Source organism: Cavia porcellus, unplaced genomic scaffold (assembly GCF_034190915.1).
Source record: "Cavia porcellus strain 051 isolate PalLab524CR breed Dunkin Hartley unplaced genomic scaffold, mCavPor4.1 scaffold_10, whole genome shotgun sequence".
Taxonomy (NCBI): Eukaryota; Metazoa; Chordata; class Mammalia; order Rodentia; family Caviidae; genus Cavia; species Cavia porcellus.
This window is the reverse complement of record NW_026947493.1, coordinates 86,995,674-87,021,832: the sequence shown is the minus strand read 5'-3', so window position 1 is coordinate 87,021,832 and position 26,159 is coordinate 86,995,674. Positions and strand designations below refer to the sequence as shown.

General features: G+C 45.8%; 2 protein-coding genes across 10 annotated transcripts in view; one reads left to right on the top strand and one right to left on the bottom strand.

Moving 5' to 3' along the window:
- Window positions 1-2,134: 2,134 nt before the first annotated feature.
- Abra (actin binding Rho activating protein) lies at window positions 2,135-10,609 on the top strand. 2 transcript variants are annotated; one of them, XM_013143875.3, is made up of 2 exons: window positions 2,135-2,844; window positions 8,498-10,609. In XM_013143875.3, the coding sequence occupies exons 1-2, from the start codon at window positions 2,186-2,188 to the stop codon at window positions 8,784-8,786; spliced, it is 948 nt and encodes a 315-aa protein (XP_012999329.1). In that variant the 5' UTR covers window positions 2,135-2,185; the 3' UTR covers window positions 8,787-10,609. The 2 variants fall into 2 exon arrangements, with proteins under 2 accessions (XP_012999329.1, XP_003480076.1); XM_003480028.3 differs by lacking the exon at window positions 8,498-10,609 and adding an exon at window positions 6,757-8,291.
- Oxr1 (oxidation resistance 1) overlaps window positions 10,608-26,159 on the bottom strand; it is a 300,752-nt gene continuing 285,200 nt past the window's right edge. For 6 of the 8 annotated variants that reach the window (XM_005008217.4, XM_023561659.2, XM_063257773.1 and 3 more), the window contains 6 exons: window positions 24,081-24,161; window positions 22,242-22,367; window positions 21,446-21,598; window positions 19,522-19,617; window positions 18,435-18,508; window positions 10,608-12,450 (listed from right to left, as the gene is read on the bottom strand). In XM_005008217.4, the coding sequence (XP_005008274.2) occupies window positions 12,315-12,450; window positions 18,435-18,508; window positions 19,522-19,617; window positions 21,446-21,598; window positions 22,242-22,367; window positions 24,081-24,161 (666 nt within the window). In that variant the 3' untranslated portion in view covers window positions 10,608-12,314. The remainder of the gene's footprint in view (window positions 12,451-18,434; window positions 18,509-19,521; window positions 19,618-21,445; window positions 21,599-22,241; window positions 22,368-24,080; window positions 24,162-26,159) is intronic. The other 2 variants (XM_063257772.1, XM_003480041.5) reach the window with 1 other exon arrangement.

The following is a 26,159-nucleotide window of genomic DNA, read 5'->3' as shown; positions in this document are numbered from 1 at the left end:
TAACTGCTAGAATTCAGATCTAGACTGAGAAAGAGATCACAGCCACTCATAGGAATCAAAAGGTGCGCGGGAGTCAGGTTCCAGACCTGGTTTCAAGAGGCCCAGCAGGCAGGCGCCCACCTGGGGAGCAAAGGCACTTTCTCTCCACCCTGCAGAAGTGGATGCGGGAGCGCAGTTGCTATGGACACTGAACTCCCAAAGACCAGACTTTAGGAGCTGCTTCTGGCCTTGCCGAGGAAATCTGCAGACGGCCCGGGTGCAGGCCGCTAGCTGCAGTGCCCGTGCACACACACATGCACGACTGTGAACATCACGGGTCTGTTCTTTCCCCGCCAGCAGGACGCCTGCTGCAGGTGTGGGTGGGGCAGCTGGGAGGAGCCCGCCGGGGCCCACCACCGCTGACCCTCCGTTCCAGGAGGAATACCAGAGACTCCAGACACAGCTCTACATCTTTGTTTGTAAAGGTCTTCCTCCTGTGTGACCCAGTTTCCTCCCGCTGTGGCTTGTGTCCGGAGCCCCCCTCCCCAAAGCCTCACGGGGTCACAGCAGGGGCTTCCCAGAGGTGTCTGGATCTGGAGTGTGTGACACTGGGATCCACTGATGGTGCAACGCTAGCATCAAGGGCACTAGGATCAAAGCTGCCTGCCCTAAGGAGCCTGGATGAGATCCAAGGAACAGAAGAGCTGTGGCTGTCCTGTGCTGCTTCTGACCTCACGAGCTTTGGCCTCCGCGATGCCTCTGCCGGGTGCCGCCCTTCCTTGGAGCCGGCCCACTGTGGACTGAAACTTCCACAACCCATGAGCCAAGGGTGCCTTTGCTCCCTTAACGTGTGGGTGTGCGGATTTTGTCTCAGCGATGAGAAAAGTAACTGAGACACCTCCCGATTATGCAGCAGGGGCTTTGATTCTGCATTGCTGGGGCCTCCGTCAACACGACCAGACGCTGTTCCACTGAGCACACACCCCACAGTCTCTTGATAGAGCATTAAATCAGCCCCTAACTGTTCTAATAGGAGAACACAAACAACCAATGTGATGAAAAGTGGTTTCAAAATGAATAAATTTTCATACTTTTCCTGAGGCCGTTAGTAGTGGTCCCCGGCAGGTGAAATGCATGCCAAATTTAAAGGCCATGGGGAGCCCCCAAACTGCTGAGTGAGAACAGTTACCTCGCTTGCCTTACTTTAAGAATAGCCCGGTGCTCGGCCTGCTGGGTTTTCTCTGGTTTGACACACTGCATGGATGGTTCTTTTCCTGCACAAAGCACCTCTCTCCAGACCTTTTAACAATGTGAAGTTCAGTCTTTGTTCTGAAGGTTGGAAAGCGTCTCTGCCTCCGGGAATCTGGAGGCCAACTGCGGATGATGCAGGGGTGTCTGTGTACTTCTGACAGAGCACATTCCTTCCCCCTTTTTATTTTTAAACCAACTATTCAAAAACACTTGTAACTTCTAAATTCAGTGTGTTTGCGAGTCTTGATTTTTAAATGATTATACCAAAGCGGTGACAACTTGTCGACACAGTGGGTCAAACTGGGACTAGAAAATAACTAGCCTTTAACTCTTTGGACCTGGTTTCCCTCTGAGCTTTGATTTTTCTCACCTAGAAAAGGAAAATTGGAACCAATGATCATGGAAGGCTTCAGTTGAAGGCAAAAGAGAGGGCTACTTGGGATCTTCCATAAGTCTCAAGGAGGCTCCAGCTCTGGCGAGAGTTGGGTGGGGTCGAGGCAGTAGGAAATCCGCTTCATCTCGCTCAGCTGTGACCTGAGCCCCCACAACAGCTGCGGGGAGGCTGAGGCGCGAGGGGGCCCCAGCAGTCCAGCAGGGCCTGCGCCCGCCCGTCTGCAGGCACCTGTTGGCGACAGGATCCCGTTTTAAGGGCAAGGGAGACAAGAAGCTGAGCACAAGGTCTGGTCTAGTAATTTCCACCCTGGCGCACGGGGCAGGAAGGGTGGGAGCTTGTCACTGTCCTTCACCGGCGAGATGTCCCTCAGCCTCGTGAAACTGGAGCTGCCAGGGCTTAAAAAAGGAATGTCATCAGGGCAGAGGCACCACCGCCTGGCACCACACGCTCCCCATAGTTTCCACTGCCCGGCTCCCCCGCCCCCGCCCTGCTTCTATTTAAACCCCAGGCTCCTGGCTGGACCAGCTCAGGCCTCCCAGGGTCCCGGAAGACACAGGCAGCATGGCCCCGGGCGAGAGGGAGCGGGAGGAGGGACCCGCCAAGAGGGCCCTGCACAAAGTGCACACGGCCACCCTGGTCATCAACCTGGCCCGCGGCTGGCAGCAGTGGGCCGCCGAGAACAGCACCAGACAGGCCCAGGAGCCGCCGGGCTGGGTGCCAGGAGGGGCCGAGCACACAGCCCCTGCTCCCAAGCCAGCCACGCACCCCGCTGCCCTCCAGGATGCTCAGGGGGTCACAAAGTCCCTGCCCCGGAAGCCAGAGGGAAGCGAAAGTGGACATGGCTCAGAGGAAGCCCCCCGCATCAAAAGGAAAGAGGTGACCAAAAGCATCGTGAGCAAGGCTTACGAGAGAGGTGGCGACATGGGCGCCCTCAGCCACAGGTATGAGCAGGAGGGTGCCCCATCTGCGCCGGCGGCACAACCCGAGGACACCCTGGACAGGCTTCTCTGCAGCCACGAGTCCCCGACTCGCAGGAGGAAGTGTGCCCACTTGGTGTCGGAGCTGAGCAGAGGCTGGAAGGAGCTGGGGCAGGAGGGGCCCACGTGGAAGAGTGACAGCGTGGACACGGAGGACAGCGGCTACAGTGAGGCCGAGGAGAGGCCGGAGCAGGAGGTGGCCCAGGTGGCTGCCACCAGGATCAAGCGCCCTTTGGCCTCCCAGTAAGTGGACACAGTCTGCACCCCCCGGGCCTGGGTCACCGAGAGCAAGGGAGGATATCAGAGGCCAGGTAGGCCCCAAAGAACAGGGCCGGCCCAGCCCAGAGCCTGAGGTCCTTCCCAGGATGCCGCCTGCAGTTCTGGAGTGAGGCCTGGGCACCGCCTCTTCTCAGGGGCAGGGTCGTGATTCCTGGGTCTCTGCATCCCTAGCTGTGGGTACGGGGCTTCATACCACAGGCCATTTCCATAGCCATGCAGCAGAGCCACAGGCTCCAGGGAGCCCCTCTGAGCCGCTTGCTGCCCTTGGTGCCATCCTTCAAGGCGGCAGGAAGGAGGTTCTCTTGGCTGGCGACAGGTGGCTGATGCCCTTCTTTCCTCCCCAGGCCCTCACCTCTGTCAGGCAGGCAGAGGTAGCCCCAGCAGGCAGGGAATTCCGCAGAAGCCCACTGGGACTTTTTGCCAGAGAAAGTGGCACTATTCAGTCAGCGCCAATGGGCATTTGTCACTTGTGGGTGCCTTTCTCCCCCAAAGGTCGGCTCCTTCCTTCCCAGCCCAGTTCCAGAGCCAGGAGCACTTCCCGGGACTCTGGGGAGCAAACACAGCCAGGAGAGCACAGGTCAGGCCCCCCGCCAGCTGCAGGCTCCATGCCTGAGGTCAGGGCTGTGGTGCTGCCTTCTGATGTCCAGCCCTCTGGCCTCCCTGACAGCAGGACCCACGCTAGCAAAGAGCAGGCCAAGAGGGTCAGCCTGGACACAGCAGGGCCCATCTGTGGGAGGCCACGGGGGACACCGCCACGTGTCACAGATCCCAGGTCCCTCCACACAGGGACCCAGGGAGGGATCCCGAACCTGCTTGGTGCCGACGTGCTGGGCAGGGTCCCACATCAAACCTGCCATGACCGTGACACAGCAGTCCCCACAGCCACATGGTGCCCGACCACTCTGCAGAGAGGCACCAGGTCACCCCCTGCTCAGAGCTGACAGGGCAGGGAAGGGGCACATTTAGAAACGCATCTTGGAGAGAGAGGCCAGGCTGCCAGGTTGGGTTCCTCATGGCGCCTGCAAGGCTCTGGCTCTGCCTCCTCACATGGGGCAGGGCAGCAGAAGCGTTGATGGACTGTAGGAAACTCCTAAAAATGAAGAGCCTGAGAAACAGCCCTGCACTCCATGCTGGGCCCCTAAAATACATGCCAGCCTTTGACTGTTGCTTTGATTTCTTTCAACTTACACATACAAGATTATTGTTCCAAGTGTAAACTTTTTTCACAGAAAATCTTAAAAGATCAGACAATCTAGCATTGCTACACTCACTGGCCAACATGAGACTCAGGGTATAGATTTTCTCATCCTAATTTAAACCTGGAATTTCCAGACTTTAAAAATTGAAAACATAAAAATTCAGTATTTACATAATGAGATAATTTTTCTTTCATCTTGTTACTGAGAGTTACAATTAGACAATGAAGCAATGTCTAAAAAGTGATCCTTGTGAACAATAAACGTTTCTCCTTTTCATAGAGTCACTACCATGCAAGCTCTACGCCCTCCCCAAATGATACTGTTTTAACACTCAGTCTCAAATTCCACTAAAAACCTGAAGATAAAACCTTCATCAAAGAATCAGAGACCCCTATAACATACAGGTTAAACAGATTACCTCTGGATGCTACTTTAAATTATGAAATCATAACACCAAAGAGGTTTAAAGAAAGGAAAACATTAGCACATGGACCCCAACACGCTCTGCGTTCCTGCACCTGCTACTTGACTTCTTCAGCCTGGGCACAGAGCTTTCATTAGTCACGGCTGTGTCAACAGCTCACATCTGGGTTGCTCCGGTTATTTCATCTTCATGAATGTGGGCCTCAGTAGTTATTTGCGGGTTTTTCCATTGCTGAAAATCCAACAGGGGCCTGAGACAATGGCCGGCAGGCAGCAGGTCACAGCACCCTCGGCGCCACCTGGCGGACAGGGGGTGTTCTGTCTTGCCTTGCACAGCTGGAGCACAGCTGGTGCTCAGGAGACCAAGCAGGAATCAGAGAACTGCTCGCTGAACTTCCTCCCGACGTGTTTCAGGTCTTCCCTGGCAGGCTGCCTCAGCCTCAAGCACGTCAGGTCTGGGTCCTGCCAAGACCAGCTGAACTTCCCGTGAAGATGCTGCCTGGCCCAGACCACCATGGCTTCAGGGGACAGGGCCCGCGCTCTCATGTGGGTGGCTGGGCGGGAGCAGGTGACCCAGGACCAGGACCGAGAACCACGCAGCCTCCCGCACCGTCTCAGAGGTGCAGACTGGAGCGCTGTGGTGACGGAGGGTAGATTTGGGATGCTGCGTTCTCCCAGTGAACTCCGTGCCACTCTCCTGTGCATGGCTACAGACAACAGTGTTCTATGCAGCAGAGCATCTGGCCTCACTGCACAGGACAGTGAGGATCAGGATTTCGGGAAATAGCCCGGCAGGGGGTAAGTTCGTCACCTGGGGGCCCCAGTGCATGGGCTGTGGGCTGGTGCACCTCCCAAGAGCAGAATCAGGGCCCTGGAACCTTCTGGGCCAGGCATCATCTCCAGAACAAGCTGGGCCACACTCAGGCTGGAGCCTCCTGCTGGGAGACTTGAACATCCTGGAGAGGAGGGCAGTATGGTCATCTCCCTGCCCAGCAAGCAGTCTGGACAGCATGGGTGCTCGAAGCCCACTTGTGCCATCAGGCAGGGACTCCACGTGGACATTGCAGTACGCCCAGCCTGGATACCTGGCCCTGGCGGGGAGGGCGGGTCACTGGAGGCCAAGGAGGACAAGCTCTGGTGTGCAGAGGAGGCAGAGGAGGAAAGGCAGAGGAAGAAAATGTCCCATGGACTGGAAATACATAAATAGTGGGTCAGTTTTGGTTTCGCTTTGTTTGGACAGTTTAAGTAGTCCTGGCTGGCCTCGAACGCACTGTGTAACCGAGGCTGAACTCACATCATCTTCCTGCCTTGGTCTCGGGAGTGCTGGGAGGACACGTGTGCAGTGTCACAACTGGTTGGCAGGGAAGTTTTTAAAAACGAAATTTGATCATTTTAAAATCAGGTCTGCATTCATGATGCAGCTGGCCCCCACTTTGCAAAACCAAGTTTGCCTTGTTGATTGGTAAGACACATTCCAAATTCAAAGGGTGCACACCAAGTGCAACCCCGCAGAACAGGGCCGAGTCCAGCCCCAGTTTTGTTTCAAACCGGCTGCGCTGCAGTGCCTGTGCCTGGCTCCTGGCCACCTTCCTGCCATCCACCATCCAGGTCCCACGCTTTGGTCCATGGTGCAGGAAGTTACCGAATCCCCTGCACCGTCTCACCTGCTAAGCGGGGACAGTGGCGGAGCATGCAGAGGCACTGTGGGCAGCAGCAGTGAAAAGCAGCAGAACGGCAGGCAGCCTCAGCGCCATGGCTGGCTAGGGTGGCTGTGTAGCTCGGTCCTTTAGGGTTTGCACGATCACGGTACAGCTGCACACGAGCTCATTAAACCCCACATGCCACATTGCTACACGACTGAACAGCACATGCATGTGAGCTGTTGTCAAACTTGTCTTTGGGAAATAATGGATTTTGGGTTCCTGAAGAAGTGGATTCCCCGACACTCACAGGAGTCCAGTTCTGAAATGTCACTAATATGCAACTTGAACTCACACACACTTGCATGAATTTTGCGTGAGAGTTTTTTTCTCAGAATAGTTTAATATGACATCCTGTTTATTTACATGGAAAATAATCAAGAAGGGCATATATACTAAACACACATGTGGGTTTTCTTCTTTCCTTCCCAACATTGTGCAGGGGGATTATTAATCTTCACAATGAACACATTATGAAGCTGCGCACATCCTGGGTGCTGTGCAAAGGAAAAGCCACAGGTGCGTGCGCTCACACTCTGCCCTCTCTCCTGCAGGGCGGGCAGGTACGCGGAGCAGCTCAACTGCAAGGCCCACCGGAAGCTCAGCCAGGTGGGCAGCCTGAAGGGCAGGTGGCAGCAGTGGGCCGACGAGCACATCCAGACCCAGAAGCTCAACCCCTTCAGCGAGGAGTTCGACTATGAGCTGGCCATGTCCACGCGCCTGCACCGCGGGGACGAGGGCTACGGCCGGCCCAAGGAGGGAACCAAGACAGCAGAGCGGGCCCGGCGCGCCCAGCAGCACATCCACCGCGAGATCATGGAGATGTGCTTGGTCATCCGCAGCATGGCGCACCGCCGGCGGGACGGCAGGCTGCAGGTCACCTTCGGGGAGCTCTTTGACAGATACGTCCGCATTTCAGACAAAGTAGTGGGCATTCTGCTGCGTGCCCGGAAGCACGGTCTGGTGCACTTTGAAGGAGAAATGCTGTGGCAGGGCCGCGATGACCACGTGGTCATCACTCTGCTGGAGTGACCAGGTGGCCAGCGCCTTTGGAGCCTTCACCAAATCAGCAGTGGCCCACTCCTGTCCTACCGCTCAGCGCCGGAGTATTAAAACTGAAACGCAAGCTGAGCTGTAACAGTTAACAGGTACTTCTACATAAACCAGTTTTGCACTGGTTCTGAAGAAGCTTGAAAACTGCAGCACAGCACCCAGAAAGCATTTCAGAAAGCGCTCACAGCATGTTAAGTGTAACAAGAGTATTAATATTTAAAATTCTCAACTCTGGAGGAGAAAAATACTCGGTTACCTACTGCAAAAATTACTTAATGAAACATTATGGTAAAGACTGCAAATCATGGCAGTGTGAGAAAAGATCCATGAAATCTGGCTAAACTAAAAATTCCCAAGAAGTTGGACTTGTATCGCTTAAGCCACAGTACCTCTTACGAGGTGGCCACGTCTTCAGCGAGCACCAGAAGTGCCGTGTTCCCCGAGGGGTGGAGCGAAGCCCTGGGAATGTGGCTGCCACGGTGGCAGAGGACCGTGGAGGTGGTCACGGCCACGGGACACGCGGGCTCCCAGCCTTCCTGGGACATCGACATCAGTTCTCCTCAGAGTCTTAGAGTCCTGCTGCACATGCTTCCTTCAAAGCACAGTGAAGAGGAGCCCAGGGCGGAAGAACCGTACTGAATCACTGCTGAGTTAAACCACGAAGACACTTTAATTTTCTTTTGGACATTCAACACAGAAACATGACTTTGTCTAAAAGTCATGAAAAAGCAGTATTAGTCCTGTCAGGACTGAAAGAAACCAAAAGATACAGCGGATGGGAGGTGGCGAGGAGCCAGCTGCCTCCCGGAACCTGCTGCTTGTTAATTTCCTCACTAGGTTTTAATGGCTTATGTGACCCCAAATATTTAGATAAAATGAGGTACAATTCTTACCAAATTCAGGGCAAATTAAAATACATTACACTATTTTGGTGGTAAACACAAGAAATGAGGCCAAATTATTACACCTCAAAATATTAAGTATCGTAATTGTTAGGTTTAAAGTAACATGCACATTAAACCACCTTAACAATTTACTTTCTTGTATGATTCTCTTTCAAACTGAAAGTTCCATTTTCTTAAAGAAAATGTTTTTGTTTCTGTACAAAATTTATAAAATTATAGACTAATGACAAATATTTCTCAGAATTGATACACATTACAACAGTGAAACCTATGTCAAAAATTTTAAGGAGTAAGAATAAATGATGCTCCTGTATGTTGTTTTTTATACCATTTTTAGGTATTTCCCAATCCCACCTCCTCAAAACCGCAAAACACACCCGTGTCAGGAGAAGGCTCGGACCAAGGCCTCAAGAGTTCCAGCACACTCAGCTATGAACGTGGCTTCGTGTGGCCGCTGCCACGGACCACAGAGAAGTCCTGCTCTCAGCTCACCGGCACTCACTGACACTTCTGAGTGGGGCCAGCCTCGAGCCCAGGGCACCCTCCTGAGACAGGGTCGAGAGCAGCACACAAAACGCGGCTGCACGTTCTTTCCCGTGTATTATGCTGAATGTATTTTACTGTAAGACCATTTGTCCTATTACTATTTTCTGATCTACAATCCAAAAAATGTTTTCTCTTTGACCAAAGCATTAGTCTAAAAACTCCACGATAGGGAAATTCACAGTTGAAATACTTAGGACCTCATGATAAACAGTAACAGAACTCAGCATACAAGCTTTCATGAAAATGCTCATAGTTTTATCATCAAAGAAAATTGCACTTTATAATAGGTGACTACAAATTCCTAGTAACAGGTAGTATACAAACGAGTTCCCAGCCTGCAGGATTTTCCTGTCCAAACTTTTACATGCTTCCTGTATATCCAGTGATAATTGTTTTTCTTTTTTAGTCCTGGGATCAAGCTCAGGACCTAGTGCTTGTCAGGCAGGCACTGTGCCACTGAGCTCTATCCCAGGCTTGCAGTGGTAATTTTTTTAAGAGATTAAAGAGATTCTCTTTATCACATCGGTATTAGATCTAGTTTTTTGCACCCACAGATGATCACACTATTTTTTCTGTCAATGTGGTAAATGTAAAAATGATATCTACCCTAGGTTTCCTAGAATTGGTTATATGCTATGTATTGCTGAGTTTCACATGTGATTTTTCAGAACTTTGCAGTTCAGTTACACAATTCTCTATTTTTATGAATGAGTATTTTAACATTTTGGCACTAAGGTCAAGCTAGCCTCAAAAGGCAATTTCGGAAGTGTTTCTTCTCAGGGCCTTTGGGGAATTAATTTAAAACCAATAGTATTTTTACCTTAAAAACCTAGTGGAAGCTGTGGTACTAGCTGGGCCCAAGATTTTTTGTGGGAAGCCGTTTCTCTCTGGCAGGTTTGCATGCTGAGTATACACGACGTAACGTTTCTCCGTTTTCCCTCCACTGGCCCGCTTACCGACAGTCCCAGCGGCTCCACCTCTGCAGGCCTGTGGCAATCCCCTACCAGGCTCCGCTCCCACTTGTCCCACTTGCTCCCGTGAGCTGTGGCTGAGAACTAGACTGTTCTCGGAGACCGTTGTGCTTAGGTTCACCTTGTTTAACTCCCTGAGGGAAGCACGCACTCCTTCCTTCTGCCTATCACTCAGTGTTACCACACGGCGAACACCAACCTCAGAGCCTTGTTACCTATGCTCAGCCACTGGTACAGCTTCAGATCCATTTGTATGCAGTAACTGTTAAGGCAGTTCACCTTTCGGCATGGAATGGTGACCCGATTCTCCAGCTTGTCACGTCTCGCTGGAGGCCATAGCTGGCCTCATCTGGCTGCCGTCTGCAGCTTCTGGCCCGCTCTGAGCCTGTCCTCAGCTCCCTGTCTGACACCTGAGCAATGCTTACCCTGTGCTCCCTAACTCCCAGTGCACGCCTCCGTATCACCATCCCCGCTGTTCTCACCCAGCAGCACTGCTTTTCTGATTATACAACAGGCTCCTATCCTGCCCTGATTTCTAATGTTCCCTTCTGTTCAGAGATGGTCCCGAGTGCAAACGCTACCGTGTCTCTTCCTGCCCCACGCTCTTCCATGTCCCTGTGAAACAAACGTCCTTCTTGGCCACGCATAGAGCTCTTCCAAGCACAGGGCTGTCAAGTGCTCTCACCAGAGGACAACGTATTTTAAAGACACCAAATGAAGCGCTGCCCCACCTGCAGAGGGCGTGGTTCCAACCTCCCCTCTGTAAACTGCAGTGGCCTCCAGCTTGGCAGAGCCTTGAGTTACTACAGCCCCCAGCACCTCCACCATGCGGGCTAGAAGCACTGGCTCACACCCAGAAGACAGTGTTTACCCGATTTATTAAGAAAGTATGGGAAGGACTTCATTATTAAACAGATTCAAACTCAAGACTGTATCTATGTACTTAATTTTATTTGGTACACATCACTATGAGCTTACTGTAATTGAAATCCATTACAGGATTTTTAAAATTTTATTTTATGATTAGTCAACTCCACAAAGACAATAATACTGCTGTGGAAGACCAAAGGAGGGAAAAAACCTCGTGTATTTATTTACAATTCCCTATGTTGTAAACACGTAGTCTATACACTGTTACTAACATAACGAGAGGCTTACAGAGCCCAGGAAGTGAAGCCCTGTGTTTCCATTCATAGTCAGCAATAGCGTCTTGTAACAGAACACCAGGTCTGCTTTGGATTAGCATTATGCTTTCTTTAGATAATTATCTCTCAAAAGAACCAAATATATTTAAGTATTTTTCAACTAAAACTATATGAGCCAGTATATTTGGCTTATAATTTCATTTTTAGAATAAAGTGCTATAAGTAACCTGGCAATCGACACTTTCTGTAAGAACGAAACTACTTTAAACATTAATTTACAAGATATACAACGTTCATCTGGAATTGCTGAAGTCTCAGCACAAAGTCACTGTCACATGAATAACAGCAGGGTTTTTTGTGTTTTTTTGCATAACATGAAGCTTTGAAATTTAACTGATGAATTATTGCCACAATGGCTTATTACTGGTTTCCTACAAAAGAGGATAAGAACTACTAGTGTATTCTACCTTTTCACTTGTTTGAGGTCACTTGACGTTAAGTTTGCATATTCACCAAGTCTACTGAGCTACAATATTGTCTACTACAATCACTGCTCTTTGTAAGAGCAAATACTAAAGAAAATAACGTATACCACTAAAAAAAGAAAAACACTTCTTTCTGAACAGAAAAAAGCCTATATTTTGGGGCTGATGTGCAACAAGTCTAAAACAACTGAACTGTAAAACAGTGTATCTGACACAGTATGTTGAGAAATATGCAGCTGATGCATCCGTGTGGTCTGTGTTTATGACAATGCCCTATTAAGCTATAAATACGTAAATACTAGAATTTCTTGCTTAATATATTAAATCCAATAGAATCATTAAGTTTCATTCTCCTTTGTCAATTTAAGCTCTTTATCTGAGAAGCCGTGATGAAAGCATATGCCCAAACCTGCAGATCATGTACACTGTAGTCTCACAAGCAGAATTCTCCTCAAATCCCATTTCCTTAAAATGAAACTGAGAGGACTTGCAAAATCAAGAAAGACAATGTGGTAGTGTCAATCCAGACTAGAACTCAGCGCTCTATGAAGTGCGTGTGCTTTTGGCAGGTGGCTTCTCAAGCATAAGGGGAGCAGGTCCCGCCTCACATGCAGGAAGGTATCCTGTCCTCGATGCCCCCATCACACTGCTCTACAAAACAAACCATGGAGTTTTAAAAAGCTGAGATCAACACAAGAGCACCATCCCACAGAAGACTGAGAAAATGTGAAGTGAAACAAAGTGGTCACTAGGATCAAAATGCTGTCAAAATTCAGACGAAAAAGCTGTCATACTATGTGGACCTGGTGACAGTCTAAACCTAAAGAACTCTGGGACAGGAAGGTGATTTGAAAAATAAACTCCAGAAGTGCAGCTGTACTAAATGGTGATAGACTGATTTTAAAGCACAAGTGACATGTAACGTTGTATTGCTTCTTGAACGTTCCAACAATGCTTGTCCATGTCAGGTTTGGGCCATTATCTTGCTCAGACAAACAGCACAGTATTTATTCAAAAGCCCAGATTTCGATGTCTTGGATAAAGAAATCTTCCTTTTTAGAAAGTGTATGGTTCCCAAATGTTTTACAAGAATGGCTTCTTCCATGGTAGAGATCTCCATCAAGCCAAAGAGCAAATTCTCCTCTGTAATACATAAAAATAACATTCGCTTATTACGCATGCCCTGAACTGTAAAACAATTTGAATTAGGCATTTTACTATCCAACAGGCCTAAAGCCATTCATTCTTCTGAACTCTTCCTTTTCCTTCTTACCCTGATAAGCAATCTGCTTTTGTTTTTATTCCAGGATACAATCATTTACCTACTCCACAGATGAGGGCATGAGCTCTCTAAAATTAATTCAAACAGAACTAGCTTTTGAGACAGAGGCCACTCTGCTATTTTCTACATGGCATTACAAGTTTCTTTTTGTCATATGGTTTTAATATATTTACATGACTTCTTTAAGGTATGAACCTCTATATCATCTAAACTAGAAGTGGAGTTAACGTTAAAGGTTTGGTGAATACAATTTATATTTTTTTGAAACAGTTGGAAAGAAATTTTACTGTTAAAAACAATAAGTATGAGCAACCAGAATTTGTCCTAACATGCTAAACTTTGAAAATAATTCTGGTTTTCTGAGAAACACGTAGTTTAACAGAGTTCAGTTGAAAAAGACTCCAAATGTCTAAAGACATAATGCTGAGATTGCTTAGCAAACAGAGGGACAAGAACAGGACACAGGTGTAACAGGGAGTTAGTAGCAGATAATTTAGCTGAAATGCAAACCTAGGCAGAAAATGCAAGCTGCTCTCTAGCCTATGGGAAACTTCCTCTTGCTTAAAAGCAGCAGCCAGTGGATAGTTCACACAGCATCCAGAGATGTTCTGCTCTAAACTTCATCTCAGATATCAGAGAGGAAGACTTTTGAAAATATGAGTTATACTGCAGTGAAGAACCCCCACATATCTACGCGGCATTTATAGCGGAGGACAGCTGAGATGTGAGGAGGCTGTTCAGGTCTCATGTGCAGCGTGCTGTGGCTGGAGCTGGAAGCAGTCCTACGACTCCACAGTCCAGGGAATCCCACCACGTCATGACCTGGTATGGGGGGGGGGTGCCCACACCAAGGCTCACGCACTGGGGTGTGGTCTGCAGTGCAGCTGTGTGGAGAGGGGGCAGAACACTGAAGAGGATGGGCTAGCAGGAGCAGTCCCCTGAACCCTGGGAGGGTCTCCAGGAGCCCAAGAGGCTCCTGTGAAAAGGACCTGGTGAGCAAGTCTGGCCAGAGGATCTATTCTGCACAAAGCTGGCTCCCTTCTTACTTCTCTGCTAGGTTGAGATGCAGCTGTAGAGGGCCTTCAGCAAAGGCTAAATAGGTGGGGCTGCTCAACCTCAGCTTGCAGCCCCCAAATCTGTAGGCTAAATAAACCTTTGCTCTTGAAGTACCGAGCTTCAGGTCTTTGGCTATAGCAACAGAAAATGGACTAAGATATTTCCTGCTTTTGGAGTTCTGGAACAGGGAGTCCCCACGGTTTCTATTTTCTGAATGTATAATTTTTCCCAAAAGATGGGAAATTTGCCTGCTTATCAATGATCCAATGGTTATTTAAGCTTAGTGGAATCAAGTTATAAAACTGAAATCCAGTTCCGGCAGACATCAACTTCAAATTGGTCAGACAGTGATGATTTCTGGGAGAGCTATAAGAACCACATGTAAGAATACACTTAGGAAGAGCTAAACAATATTCTCAAACTACAAAAACAGGTGTGATTGGACCACAGAAACCATCCCTGTGGAGTCCAAAAACCAAAAAATAACTGAGAGGGCTACAATGACAATGGTTAGTTTTTAATCACTGTAATTGTGCCTTTGAAACACCTATTTATAGGGAAATTGTAAGGAAATTTGTTAGACTCACCTAGGATGATAAGTATACTCATAAGTCAACAGGATTCTGTGGCCTAAAAAAATTATAGTTATACATTCTTAATTGTAGGCTATGTAACAACACACTTCCAAGTCTGGAAACCAATGTTCCATAACACCAAGTTGCTGGCAGGTCTGAAGCCCTGAGCAGCATAGGCTGCCTGGCACTGAACAAGCAAGGACTCAAGTTCCTGGAAGAGCTTGGGAGGCCACAAGAATCTATGTGCTGACTTTTTACTGTTTAAGGCACCGAACAACCCTGACAGTTTTTTGCAGGCAAACAAAAATCCCTACCACTGTCTAAGATATTAATCCAAGTAGTTTCCAGAGAAAACTAATACGAACACTCTCAGATGTGTCCTACACAGTGGGAAAAGTGACATTCCATCATGTTTATGTGAAAATATGCAAAGTTCAAAGGTAGTAGGGAAGTTTCCTCTCAAACATCTGAGTTACTATAAGGTAAAAGACACGCTGTAATATAAAGGAACTGAACTAAATAGCACATTAAAATAAAGAAACAAACACTATCAGGTTTCACATACCATCCATAGTTAGCTCTCTTCTCATCAACACACTGTCTTTGCCATACCCTGTAACTTTGGATTCTAAGGTCAGGATTTCCCAAAGACAACTGATTGTATAAATAACCCAAATGCATTCTCAAAGTTTCTTCAAGAATCTCATACTGAGGGAGATTAGAGAAGATGGCGGCTTGCTAGGTTGCTGGGTGGAGAGCTTCTCTGGAAAACAGCTCAGACGGTGGAAATTGACAACATGGAGAGGGCCGGACGAGCAGAGAGGGGCTCTCACAAACCCAGGAGGAAACTGAAGAGAAAAGAAAAATAAGAAGAGGAAGGAAAAACACAAGTGGAGGGCTGGAGCCCGATGTGCTCACTGAGACCAGTCCGTGCTGTGCTGGCAGCGCGGTGGAGTCAGGCGATTCAAGGTCATGCTGAAGCCACAGCCGCCGATAACGGGAATTGGTGAGTCAGGGGCCCTTGGCGAGAGGACACGGTGCAGCATGGAGTGGAGGCAAGGTGGAGAACTACATTGATTCCCAGTGAGTGCTGGGGATTGGGTCCCGCAGCGGGTGTGGCTGGCTGGGAGACATCTTGGAGTGGGGCAGAGCTCAGTGCCGCGGTGGCACCAGTCAGCTGCCCCTGGCCCAGGAGGACTGGTGGGATCTGCTTGGGCTGAGCCACGCCCCTGGTTGGGACCCAATAGCCAGGGACGAAACTGTCCTGACTCTGTGACATCTGCAAAGCACAGGCTAAGCTGCTGAAGGCATTTGTGGGTTGACTGGCTCAGAGGCTAGAGGCTAGCCTGCATCATCCCTGCGTGCACTTCAGATAACAGCAAATTGGAGAGGGCAACAAAACTCCAGTCAGTACACTTCACAAACACTGTAAGCAATACAGAGAGGGCCAGGGACCTCCACAACACGCCTGTCTGAAAGAAACCAGAAACATGAGAGATAGAAATTTTTTAAAAAAGCCTCCAGCCACTGACCCTGAGAAAATAAGCCCAGGAAAGGTAAATACAGAAGAGAACCAGTGCAACAATCATGCAATACTAGCCACAACATCAGCAGACATAAAGAAATACCTTCATGACCTCATAGATGAACTTAAAACTGAAATTCTAATCCGAGTGAGGCAAAATATAAAAAGATTAGTTAAAGAAATGCTAAGCTCCTCCCAAGAAAACACAGACAGAAGAACGGAGGAACCCAGAAAAGGAAGAGAAACCTTTGATGAAGAATGTAAACAAAACCTAGAATACATGAAACAGATCCAAAGAGATTACCAGGAAACTAAAAATTCCACTGAAAGCTGGCAAAATGCCTTGACAGAAACTAAAGTTAGCCTTTTGAAACTTGAAGAGAGATTTACAACTTGTGATCGTGAAAGAAAGATCTCTTAAAAATAACAAGGAACCAGGAAGAAACAATTCAAAGCCTAGAACATGACAAGAGAATCTATAACTTAAGAATAAAAAATGTGAGCGAAAAAGCAGGAGTAACCACAAATGAATTACAAAGACTATTGAAATAATTAAGGAAAGCTTCCCAAGCATAGGAAAAAGAAATGATATCCAGATAAATGAGGCATACAGAACTCCAGCCACCTACAACCAGAACAGATCTACACCCAGATATATAATAATCAAGATCCCAGAAATCTATCACAAGAACAGAATATTAAAAGCAGCCAGAGAAAAGAAGCAGATCACCTACAAAGGAAAAATCATCAAAATAATGACAGACTTATCAACACAAACTCTCAAATCTGGAGAGCCTGGAGGGAAATAGTCCGAGCCCTGAAGGAAAATAACCTCCAATCCAGATTGATGTACCCAGAAAAACTCTCTCTCAAAATTAATGGAACAATAAGGTATTTCCAAGACAAGGAGGAACTGTAGGAGTTCAAATACTAAAGGACATTCCAGAGAGAGAAAGAAAAAAAAATACCAGGATTCCAACAACAGTGGCAGAGAGGCCTCAATGAAGGGGGCAGACAGTGGAATGAAGGAATAAAGTGGACAAATAATAGCAGAAAAATAGAATAGCAGAGATGAAGCAGAGAAGGTAGGTTATAATCTTTAATATAGATAGCCTTGATACACTAACAAAAAGAAACACAGGCAGAGTAGATTAGGAAGCAGGACCCATTGAGATGCTCTGAATAGGAACTATACTCAACCTGATAAACTGAAAGTCAAAGACAAGAAAACGATGCCATATGTGACAGGAAACCAGAGAGAAATAGGGACAACTTGTCCTGCAGCCGTAAATAGATTGGAAAGTTATGACACTTTTGGGCAGTGTAGAACTACACAGCTGGAAGGAAGGAAACCCTTGTGGCTTTAGTAAGTAAAAGAATACAGCTCAAGGTCAAGCTCAGGGGTAAAATGGTTCAGCAACACTCAGGTAGATAATGGATTGACTCCCTAATCTAAAAACTAAAGGAGCTAGTGGGACCTGAAATATACAAAGAATCGTGAGAAGGGAAAAGGTGAAGAATTGCCTAAAAAAGAAAGGCAGAAAACATTGTTAACAGTGTATCAGGATTTAAAAGTCACAGTAGTCTTACTGCTCTGTTTAGTTTGATTTTATTTTGTTCCAGTCTGTCTACTCATTAGATTTGAGGGCACAGACAGCTAATCCAAAAATAGCAGGTTATACCATTAATTTCCTATTAACTTAAACTGAAATCCTGTATTACTTACATTGTCTTACTATGATTTTATTTGAAGCTGGTTTGTTAGACCGCTGTTTTGCCTTGACTGTTTTTATTCGAATTTGGTATGCTTGATAGTATCAAGTCTAAGAGTAGAGGCAACTACTCTGAAGATGATAAGATGTAAAAGATACCCAATCCGGTTTGATTATTAGGACTTTTGAAGTCCTACAATGTCTCCAAAGTTGTATTTTTATTAAAATAGCTATATAATGCTATGTTCAATTATATTATGTCTGATGATGTAGACAATTCTATTGAAAATAACAAGAGAAAGCATAGTAACTACTATAGATCACCTAATATTTGTGGTCTTATGTTTTTTCATTTCATGTTTTCCTAGGAATTCGTTTTGTTGTCTTGTTATGGTCTATTTTTCCTTATAACACAGAAAGGATAGATATACATGTAGAGATTCACACACGGGGAGAATTTCTTAACTATTTACAGGAAAAGATTATATAATGCACAATGTAATGAACAGATACTCTGAAGAAGATACACTAAGAAACTCAATGCTAATTCTGTAGCATTATGATATAAAATCTAGCAATACTATTATTCACTGTTCAGAGTGATATTAGTCTAGTCTCTTATGTTGAATTTCCGCATATATAAACATAAGGACAGCTACTATGAAGAGAATTACATTATGGCAGTCATTATTGACTTCCCCAATGTCAAGTCTTGAAGACCTAAAAAGCCTTCATCATTCTGTGATGATTTGATTAGTTCTGTAATGTTCAGTATATATTCAATGTGGGGACAACTATTTGGAAGAAAACTAGAGACAGTAAGATAGACAATGAAGATCTCCAAAGGACTTTCTTTGAAATCTGTGTTTCTTTAAATTTTTTCCTTATGATTTGTTTTGTTCTGTTTAATTTTACCCTCTTTAAAATAAAAAAAAAAAAGAAAAAAAATCTCACGCTGAAATGTTCTAGAAACTCACCCTCCTCCACCGAAAGCTAATGAATCCATGTCTCCTTTGATAAAAAACATATTATCTCCGGTCCATTTGAAGACCTATAAAAATGGGAAAAAAAGCATTAAATATATAGGTAACAATGGTCACTAAGCAGTTAGTTCTCCAAAACCCAAGAATCAGCAAAGTCTGCACTAATATTAATATGAGTTAAAGGAACACAAAAAACTTAGCAAACAAATGGTCCCCAGTGCTTTGGGTTTTGTGGGACCGACTCTAAAAGCACAGCCTCCACTCTGAAGTTACTCAGTCCTGCTTCCTCGGATCTTACGAACTCTTCAGATACACTTCTCTGAAGTTAATTATTTTTTAACACTAAACAAACGAAGGTTACTATGAAATAAAGCCTGCTCTTTCTTTGGGCATGGCTTTGGTATTCATCAATTCTACATTAATCATACTTAAGAAGCATATTTAAGTTTCCAATTTCAATTTTTCTGAAAAAGAGAATTTAAAAACATTAGAGAAATCTGAGGACAAAACTAGCCATTAATATTCTTAAATATTCTTTCTAATCTTTTCTGGGTATTTTACCTAAACCTAATATAATAACAGTATCTAGAAACTCAGCTTTACACATTTTTCGAAAGTATACATTATCATTTTCAATAAAACGGAGGCATTTCCACAGTCTAATGTCACTTAATTAACTGTGTTATTATAGGTATGAAGCAGCAACCTCATAATGGGGCCTGAGAATAAGCCCAGGGAAGCTTAGGACGCCTGCGGAGACGGTGAGCCCTTGAGCACGGCCTGGAGCACCTCACAGAGTGGGCAGACCGTGCTGGTCAGCAGGAGAGCCAGGCCAGCACAGCGGTGCCAGGAGAACTTGGCTGCATCATCAGATCCTTCCTACTTTGTTCAGAGGCACTACTGGCAAACAATACTATTTTTTTTCTTTTTAAACCAACAAAGTTAATTTCTTTTCTCAAGATTAAAATATAATTTCATCTCTTAGGGCAAACCTGACATTTGAACCTAAATGACCACAAACCAGAGCACACATTTTCTTTGCTACGCCATTTCTAAACAGATATGCAACAGCGTTCCATACCTCAAACTGCGGACAGAAGGTGAACACAAAGGTCTCTCCGGTCCCATAGAAGCCGTCACTCACTTTGAATGGCTCTGATGCTAGCGCACCAAAGACCTAGAGATTGCAAAGGCACATGCAAGGACGTGGCTATTAAGTTGTTTCATTAAGCATCACCCGCATCACTTATGCTTAAGTAAAATGCAAAAAATTGAAATTTGGGGTACTTTTGTGTACTTCCACTTAAAAGAGAAAAATGATCTGTTATTCACATTCTTGTCAAATGCAAAGCACATTAGCTTCTCAATGAGGAAAAACATCTGTTTCCTAATTTTGAAATCTAAAAAGATATTTATTTTAACAAACAGAAATTAAATTAAATTGAAAAAGTGGTAAATACACTTCAGGAGGACTCACAAGGACAATGAATACAGAATAAGGATAGCATTCTGTTGCAGTGCTTAAGAAAACAAGACTCCTTCCATCCAGGTAAACACGCTGGTCCCACCACACTGTCTGCTGCATCACCGGGGAACTCCTTCAGCAGGCTCCCGTCTGAGCTATCAGCCCTTCGTCTCACAGCCTTGCAGGCACACAGTGGACAGCCTGGTGTCAGAACTGACGGGGCCACAGCGCCACATCTCAGCAGGAGAGTAGAGGCTGGTGGATGAAGACCAGCACTCGTCTTCTCTGACAGTCTTTCTTTACACTTCTAATTTTTAAAAGACTCCTCAACTGGACTGTGCAGCCACATACCCAGAGGAGCCACAGAATGCACACACAGTCACCGTGGAATCATCACAAAGCCACGCTGCCTGACCCACATGGAACGCTGGTGAGATGCTAAGAAGCTCCCCTGCATCTTCCAGTCGGCAGCCCTCCTCCCAGGGGCTGCCTGATGCCACACACACTCGCCTGACACTTAGGGACAGTCCGTGAGCAGAATTGTGGGGCTGCTCCTCTCGACTGTGAGATTTTAATTCAGCACCACGCTGGTGACCCTCTTCTGTGCCATGGCTGCAGCAAGAATGTGCTCCCGCCACCGCACCAGCCTTTTCATGCATGCACACCCTTGGGCAGGTTAACTCCGAAGCAGGGAAGACTGTTAACCTCCAGGGACACAGATGTTGAACACAGCTGCGCTGATCAGCCAGTTACAAGGCACGTAATACACACTAAAGCTACAAGTGTAATGAGTGTTAACTACAATGACCTGTTGTAGTTAACATTGCTATTTCACGCTCTTTCCTCTCCAGAGCTGGTAACTGACCACAACTTAACTATGCTGGGTATATAAGAGAGAAACCATGTTTCTCTCTTAACTGTGGTTTTTTTCTTCCCACCACTGCTAAACAACCAAGTTTTTTTTAACAGTACTAGGCATTGGACCCAGGGCCCTTGCACTGAGTTACATACCCCAAAGCTTTTTAGTTTTCACTTTGAGACAGTGTCTAAGCTGCTAAGATACCCAGGCTGGGCTCAAATTGAATGTCCTCCTGAGTCAGCCTCCCAGAGTGCTGGGACACAGGCATATGCCACTATGACCAACTCCAACTGTCTTCATCCATCAAAAGCCCCCAGGCTTCCTGGCTGTCAGTCCCCGCCCTCTCTCAGAATCTCCCCGGTACAAGTGACTCTCCAAATACCACTTCACTTCTCTGGGGTCTTAGTGTATCTTCAGCAGCAGAGATAACATAATTAAACATTCTTTTCTGCCACATCACCCTCTGTGGAGACAGACATGCTTAGTTATTCACACTCAGGCTTATGTTATGGGTCTCCATCCCCTACTCCACGCAGCAGTGCACTGCATCTCAAGATTACCCGACAGTTATCAGTCCACGGACAATGTTATGCTGACGTAACTTTCCTCAGAGAAACAGGTCAGCAGTCACTGTCACCCTGACCCCTACTGACAAGGCGTCTGTGCTGTCAGTGCTCCCACCTGGCCATCACTATCTTTGATCACCAACAGCACCGGGGTGTCCAGGCCTGTCATGGTCCGGTAAAGGGTCTTCAGGCTGGTGCCGTGCTTGCCTGTCCCGTACACCAGGGTCCATGGGTAGCCAATGGTTCTTGGTGGAAGATGCTTGGTGAGCTTAGGGGAAGAAAATGCCAGCTTTTACTGGATAGCTCACTGTCGGTATGCAGCATACTAACAGGGGCTGGAGTTGAACTGTACTTATACAATGTAGGCTACAACAAGAAAAACCGGTAGTTTATCATTCTCAAAGAACCTAAGACACTGAAAAATGAATCATTTATTTCTCAGTATGAAATATTAGTTGTCCACCAGGGAAGGAATCACGAAGGACCAGAGGTAAAAAAAACAGGTTACTTTTTCTTATGGATGACTACTCCTTGATTCTGAAACACTTTCAGGTAATGGGCTCTACAACCAGAGAATGGGGCAGTGCCAGGCTTCAGTGAGTATCTCAGCATGTTCTTCACTCATAAAAATCTGCGCACTGACAACGCCCAGTCCTACAGTGGCTGCCATGGGGCCTAAGGCGCCAACTGCGGGAGCAACAGCGGAGCACAGACCGAGCCCTGGCCAGCGGGCCAGCCCAGGCTGCGATGGTCGTTCTCTCAGTGTTGCTGAGGCCCGGCTCCTCCTCCCTCTCCTTGCACCAGCTGTGCTGTGGAGGGGAGCTGCCTTTCCCTTGAGGGCACAGCAGCAGCAGTGGCCCGGAAAGTGCAGCTCCCCCCTACGGCGCACAGTGACGCGCGCACACTCGCACCTTCTCAATCTGGTCTGGCAGCAGAAGCTCACTGGGGTCACTGAGGTTAGGCCGGAAGGACTCCGCCTCCAGCTCTGCTTTCAGGGGCGCAGCCTGCTTGGAACTGACGTCTTCGCGGGTGGTGATCTGAGGAGGAGACAGGAGCAGTCGTTACCACCCAGGTATGAGGGGCACGTCAGTATCAGTCTTTGGAGTTAATACTTTATACCTCAGAACAGGTGCTTAGGATTCTGTAAGATTAAAGATCCCCGTCTACCATCAGTGGTGTGTCCAATACAGACAAGGACCTCTGGACACTTTCTCACCCACTGCATGAGGAAGAGCTGGGAATGAATTTACCAGCTGCCAGAATTTATTTGGACTAGGAAGTTTAGCCCCCATATTTCTGTGCAATGTGGGGCAGTTCCATGCAAACTTTAGCCCTTCAGGTGCAAAAGTGAGCCAGCTAGCTGGTTTTTAATTAGGTACTACTTCAAATATGTAGGATTATTTTTTCATGCTAAATGTAACAATTGTCAAAAAACAATCACAAAAACTTAAAACTTTGAAGAATAGTAAAATAAGCATAATATTTTTCTTCTTCTTTAGTATGTATGTCTAAATTTACTTGCATCACTGAAAAACTTTCTCATTTTAAAAATGTCATCATTTTTTAACTTTTCAAACACAATTTTTTTCTAGTTGAACCGAACAATAAATTTTGAAGTTAATTTACTTGCAAATTTTTTTAAAAAATTAGATCAATCTCATGCTTTTGCTTAGTATATTCTTAATATGATAAAATGTTAGCTTAAATACTAAAAATAATGATTGAAGAATAACTACTGAACAGTGTATTCTATTACTACTTTTTATATTAATTTTAACATGTAAGACAATAAAGGAAAATAAAGGATATGAAACATAATTTGCTGGTGAAACCTTTAAGCTGGAAAATATGCAGAAGTCTCTTGGAGCAGATCACTAAAATGCAGCAGAGCCGGGAGCCGACTCACGCGTGAATGGGGCCTGCTGGTTACGCTATCTGCTAGTGTCTCTCTCACTGGACCTGCACAGCGCTTGTCTTCAACAAGTACATGCTATGAAACTGCATTGCTTTTGATGAGAAGCTACATGTGAATGCTTTCACATCAACAGTGATGTGAAAGTGTAAAAAAAAAGAAATCCATGGCAGCATTAAAAGAAAAGAAAAATCCCCAGCAGGTCTATCAAAGCCTTACAAAAACTGTACCTTACTAAGATGCTGGAGACACACAGCTGATAATGCACACACTGAAAAATGAGTTTTCAATTGCATCTCTTTCTTATTTAAAAAAAAAAATCATGAAGATTATTTCATGCATTTTAAAATAATTTATCTAATTCTGGTGCCTAATTATACTACTCCAGAGTATTTCTAATACAATTAAGAATGCCTCAAGAACAAAAAGAATTTGTCCCATGAAGATGTGTGATGTGGAGTTATACAACTGAAATAAAGTTTTTAAGCCCTTCTGTCCACTAAATTTTTAAAACTTTCCCACAAACCCACATTTTTCAAATTGTTTCACAGTAAATCTCAAACCAAAGAAATAAATGAAAAATCATTGAGTTTCACTCAAAGAAACATACTCTGAAACTAGTTCTGAAGTGACAGAAAATGATTCTGAATACTTTCAAATGAAAAGACAGAAAAGATAATCCTACAGCTCTCCAAAGCAACAGAGCTTCAGTGCAAAAGGAATTTTCAGATGGGTCACTTTAGTGCTGGGTCAGAACAAACCCTTCAAAGGTGAGTTTGCCCTGAGGAAGACACTAAAGCCGGGAGTCACAAGCTCCGAGGGTGGGCTAGGAGGGCACCTGGAGACGTCTGCAGAGAGTGCGCAGCTCCTCAGTATTTAGAGCATCGATCCTGCGGTGATACTCAGCCACTGACACTACCTGAATGTGGAGACAGGAAGACAATAATTCTGCTGACAGTTGTGAAAAATACCCAAAACAAAGACAGACAGAAAGGGGAGGGGAGAGGGAGGGAGATAGAAAGGGAGAGAAAACGAGTGAAGAGCAAAGGAAAAAGGAGAAATTTAAATGCAGGAAGAAAACTGTAATCAGGAATTCTTTTCCCATTCCATCCTGAAAATCCAAGAGATTTATCTATCGAACTAGAGAAAAATAAACAAGAATGAGTGTCTCCAAGTTAAAGACAAAGGATTTATTTTATGGACTGCTTCAAACTGACTGAGTTTGATGTAACAGATATTGTAGTTTTTATGTGACAACCACTACGTAAACTCCAACATGCTTTACTAATGTCTAAGAGAACATCTACTGGTCCTGCAGTTCACAAAGCAAGTAACTATCTCCTCTGATCAGTTGAGCTCCAACATGACACCCCAATGGCTGCACGGGGAGAATTTCTTCTAGGCACAGTGACAAACGTGCTGAGTGAAAGAGGGAAAACAGCAAGCGGAAGACAAGAAGTACACTGAAAACCGAGGCAATAAAAAAAGAAGGCTCAACAAGTTGAACTTCACTTTCCAAAAGCAAGTCTACTCCACAGGACCTCCTCTCAGGCACGCTGACCTCAGTTCTGAGCATTTTTCTGGTTTTTGCTGTTTTGTTATTCGTGACGGAGGCTTAATGACTCTGTTAACCCTAACTTCCTCAAGGAACTCTGACTCCCTCTGTGCCTGGATCATTCTCTTGCTTGGTGCTGAGTTTGACAGCCACACAGGACAGACCGATAGGTATAAAGGACCCACACACACGGAAACCCACAAGTGTCTTCAGGCTGCTACAGCAGCTTCAGCTTTGTTCAGACGGTGACAGAATTACAAGAATGACACAGCGCACGAGTGGCATGGTAAGCCCTTGCTGCCCTCCCCACCAGCGTGCCACAGCGTGCGCAGGGAGCTTGGGCCTCTAACAAAGGCTTAAAAGGCCCTTGCTCCAGCCAGCCGCGCAGAGCTTTCTGGAAGAGGTAAAGACAAGACAACAGAGAAAAGAAACCGAACAGGACGGAACCGGCTCTGGCGGTGGTGACAGAGACTGGCTAGAGCGACAGGTCTCAGGGCTAGGAGCCAGGTCTCTACCCTCACACCCGCGGAGTGGGGCCTCAACGCCAAGGCTGAGGCAGTGCAAGCTCACACACCAGTGCAGCCTAATGCTAACTAAATGACAAGTGGCCCAGACTAGTGCCCAGGGTTCTGGTAAGAACAACTACTGTTGACATGGTTTTACCTGATCACTGTAGCAATTACCCTAAGGACTGATTAAATAACGATAGCCAAGAAGCCTCCTTATTTTTGCTATTTTAATATTTTAGGTTTGAAGTTAACTAATTTATATATTTTGAATGACTGACCTGAAAATTTGATCTGTAAATTTCATCATTAGGTAAAAATAATATGAACCTTCCACTTACAACCAGAATTTTTTTTTATTTTATTTATTTATTTATTTTGGCAGTACTGGGGATCAAACTCACAATGTTGCACTTGCCAGGTAGGCGCTTATACCACTGAGCTAAATCCCCAGCCCAAAACCAGAATGTTCAATAAAGAAATATCAGGTACTAAAAATGAAAAACCATAGGCATGCTTTTCTTTTCTTACCATGGTTTTCAATGGCCAGAAAAAAAGTCTCTATAAATTATTTAATGGCCAATTGAATACATACATTTCTCTTTTTTCCACAGTATCCAAACTAATCAAGTTTCTTAGACAGGAATTCTCAAATCATGAGACTTATCTATTCTGCATTCCTTCTCTTTTTCCAATTAACCCTATTTTATCTATTAAAAAAACCCCTTCACATACCATATTAAACCCACTCTTTGGATGGAAGGAATTTGAACTCGGCTCCCAAAGTGGACAGTAACAGCAGCAATTAACACAGACAGTGAACTGCCATTGAGAGTATAAGCTTGTAATGTGCTAC

Bases quoted from the DNA above. Each gene is read 5' to 3' on its own strand.
- Abra (XM_003480028.3), top strand. From the start codon at position 2,186: ATGGCCCCGGGCGAGAGGGAGCGGGAGGAGGGACCCGCCAAGAGGGCC. The intron at 2,845-6,756 runs GTAAGTGGACAC...TCTCTCCTGCAG, and splicing joins AAGCGCCCTTTGGCCTCCCA to GGCGGGCAGGTACGCGGAGC.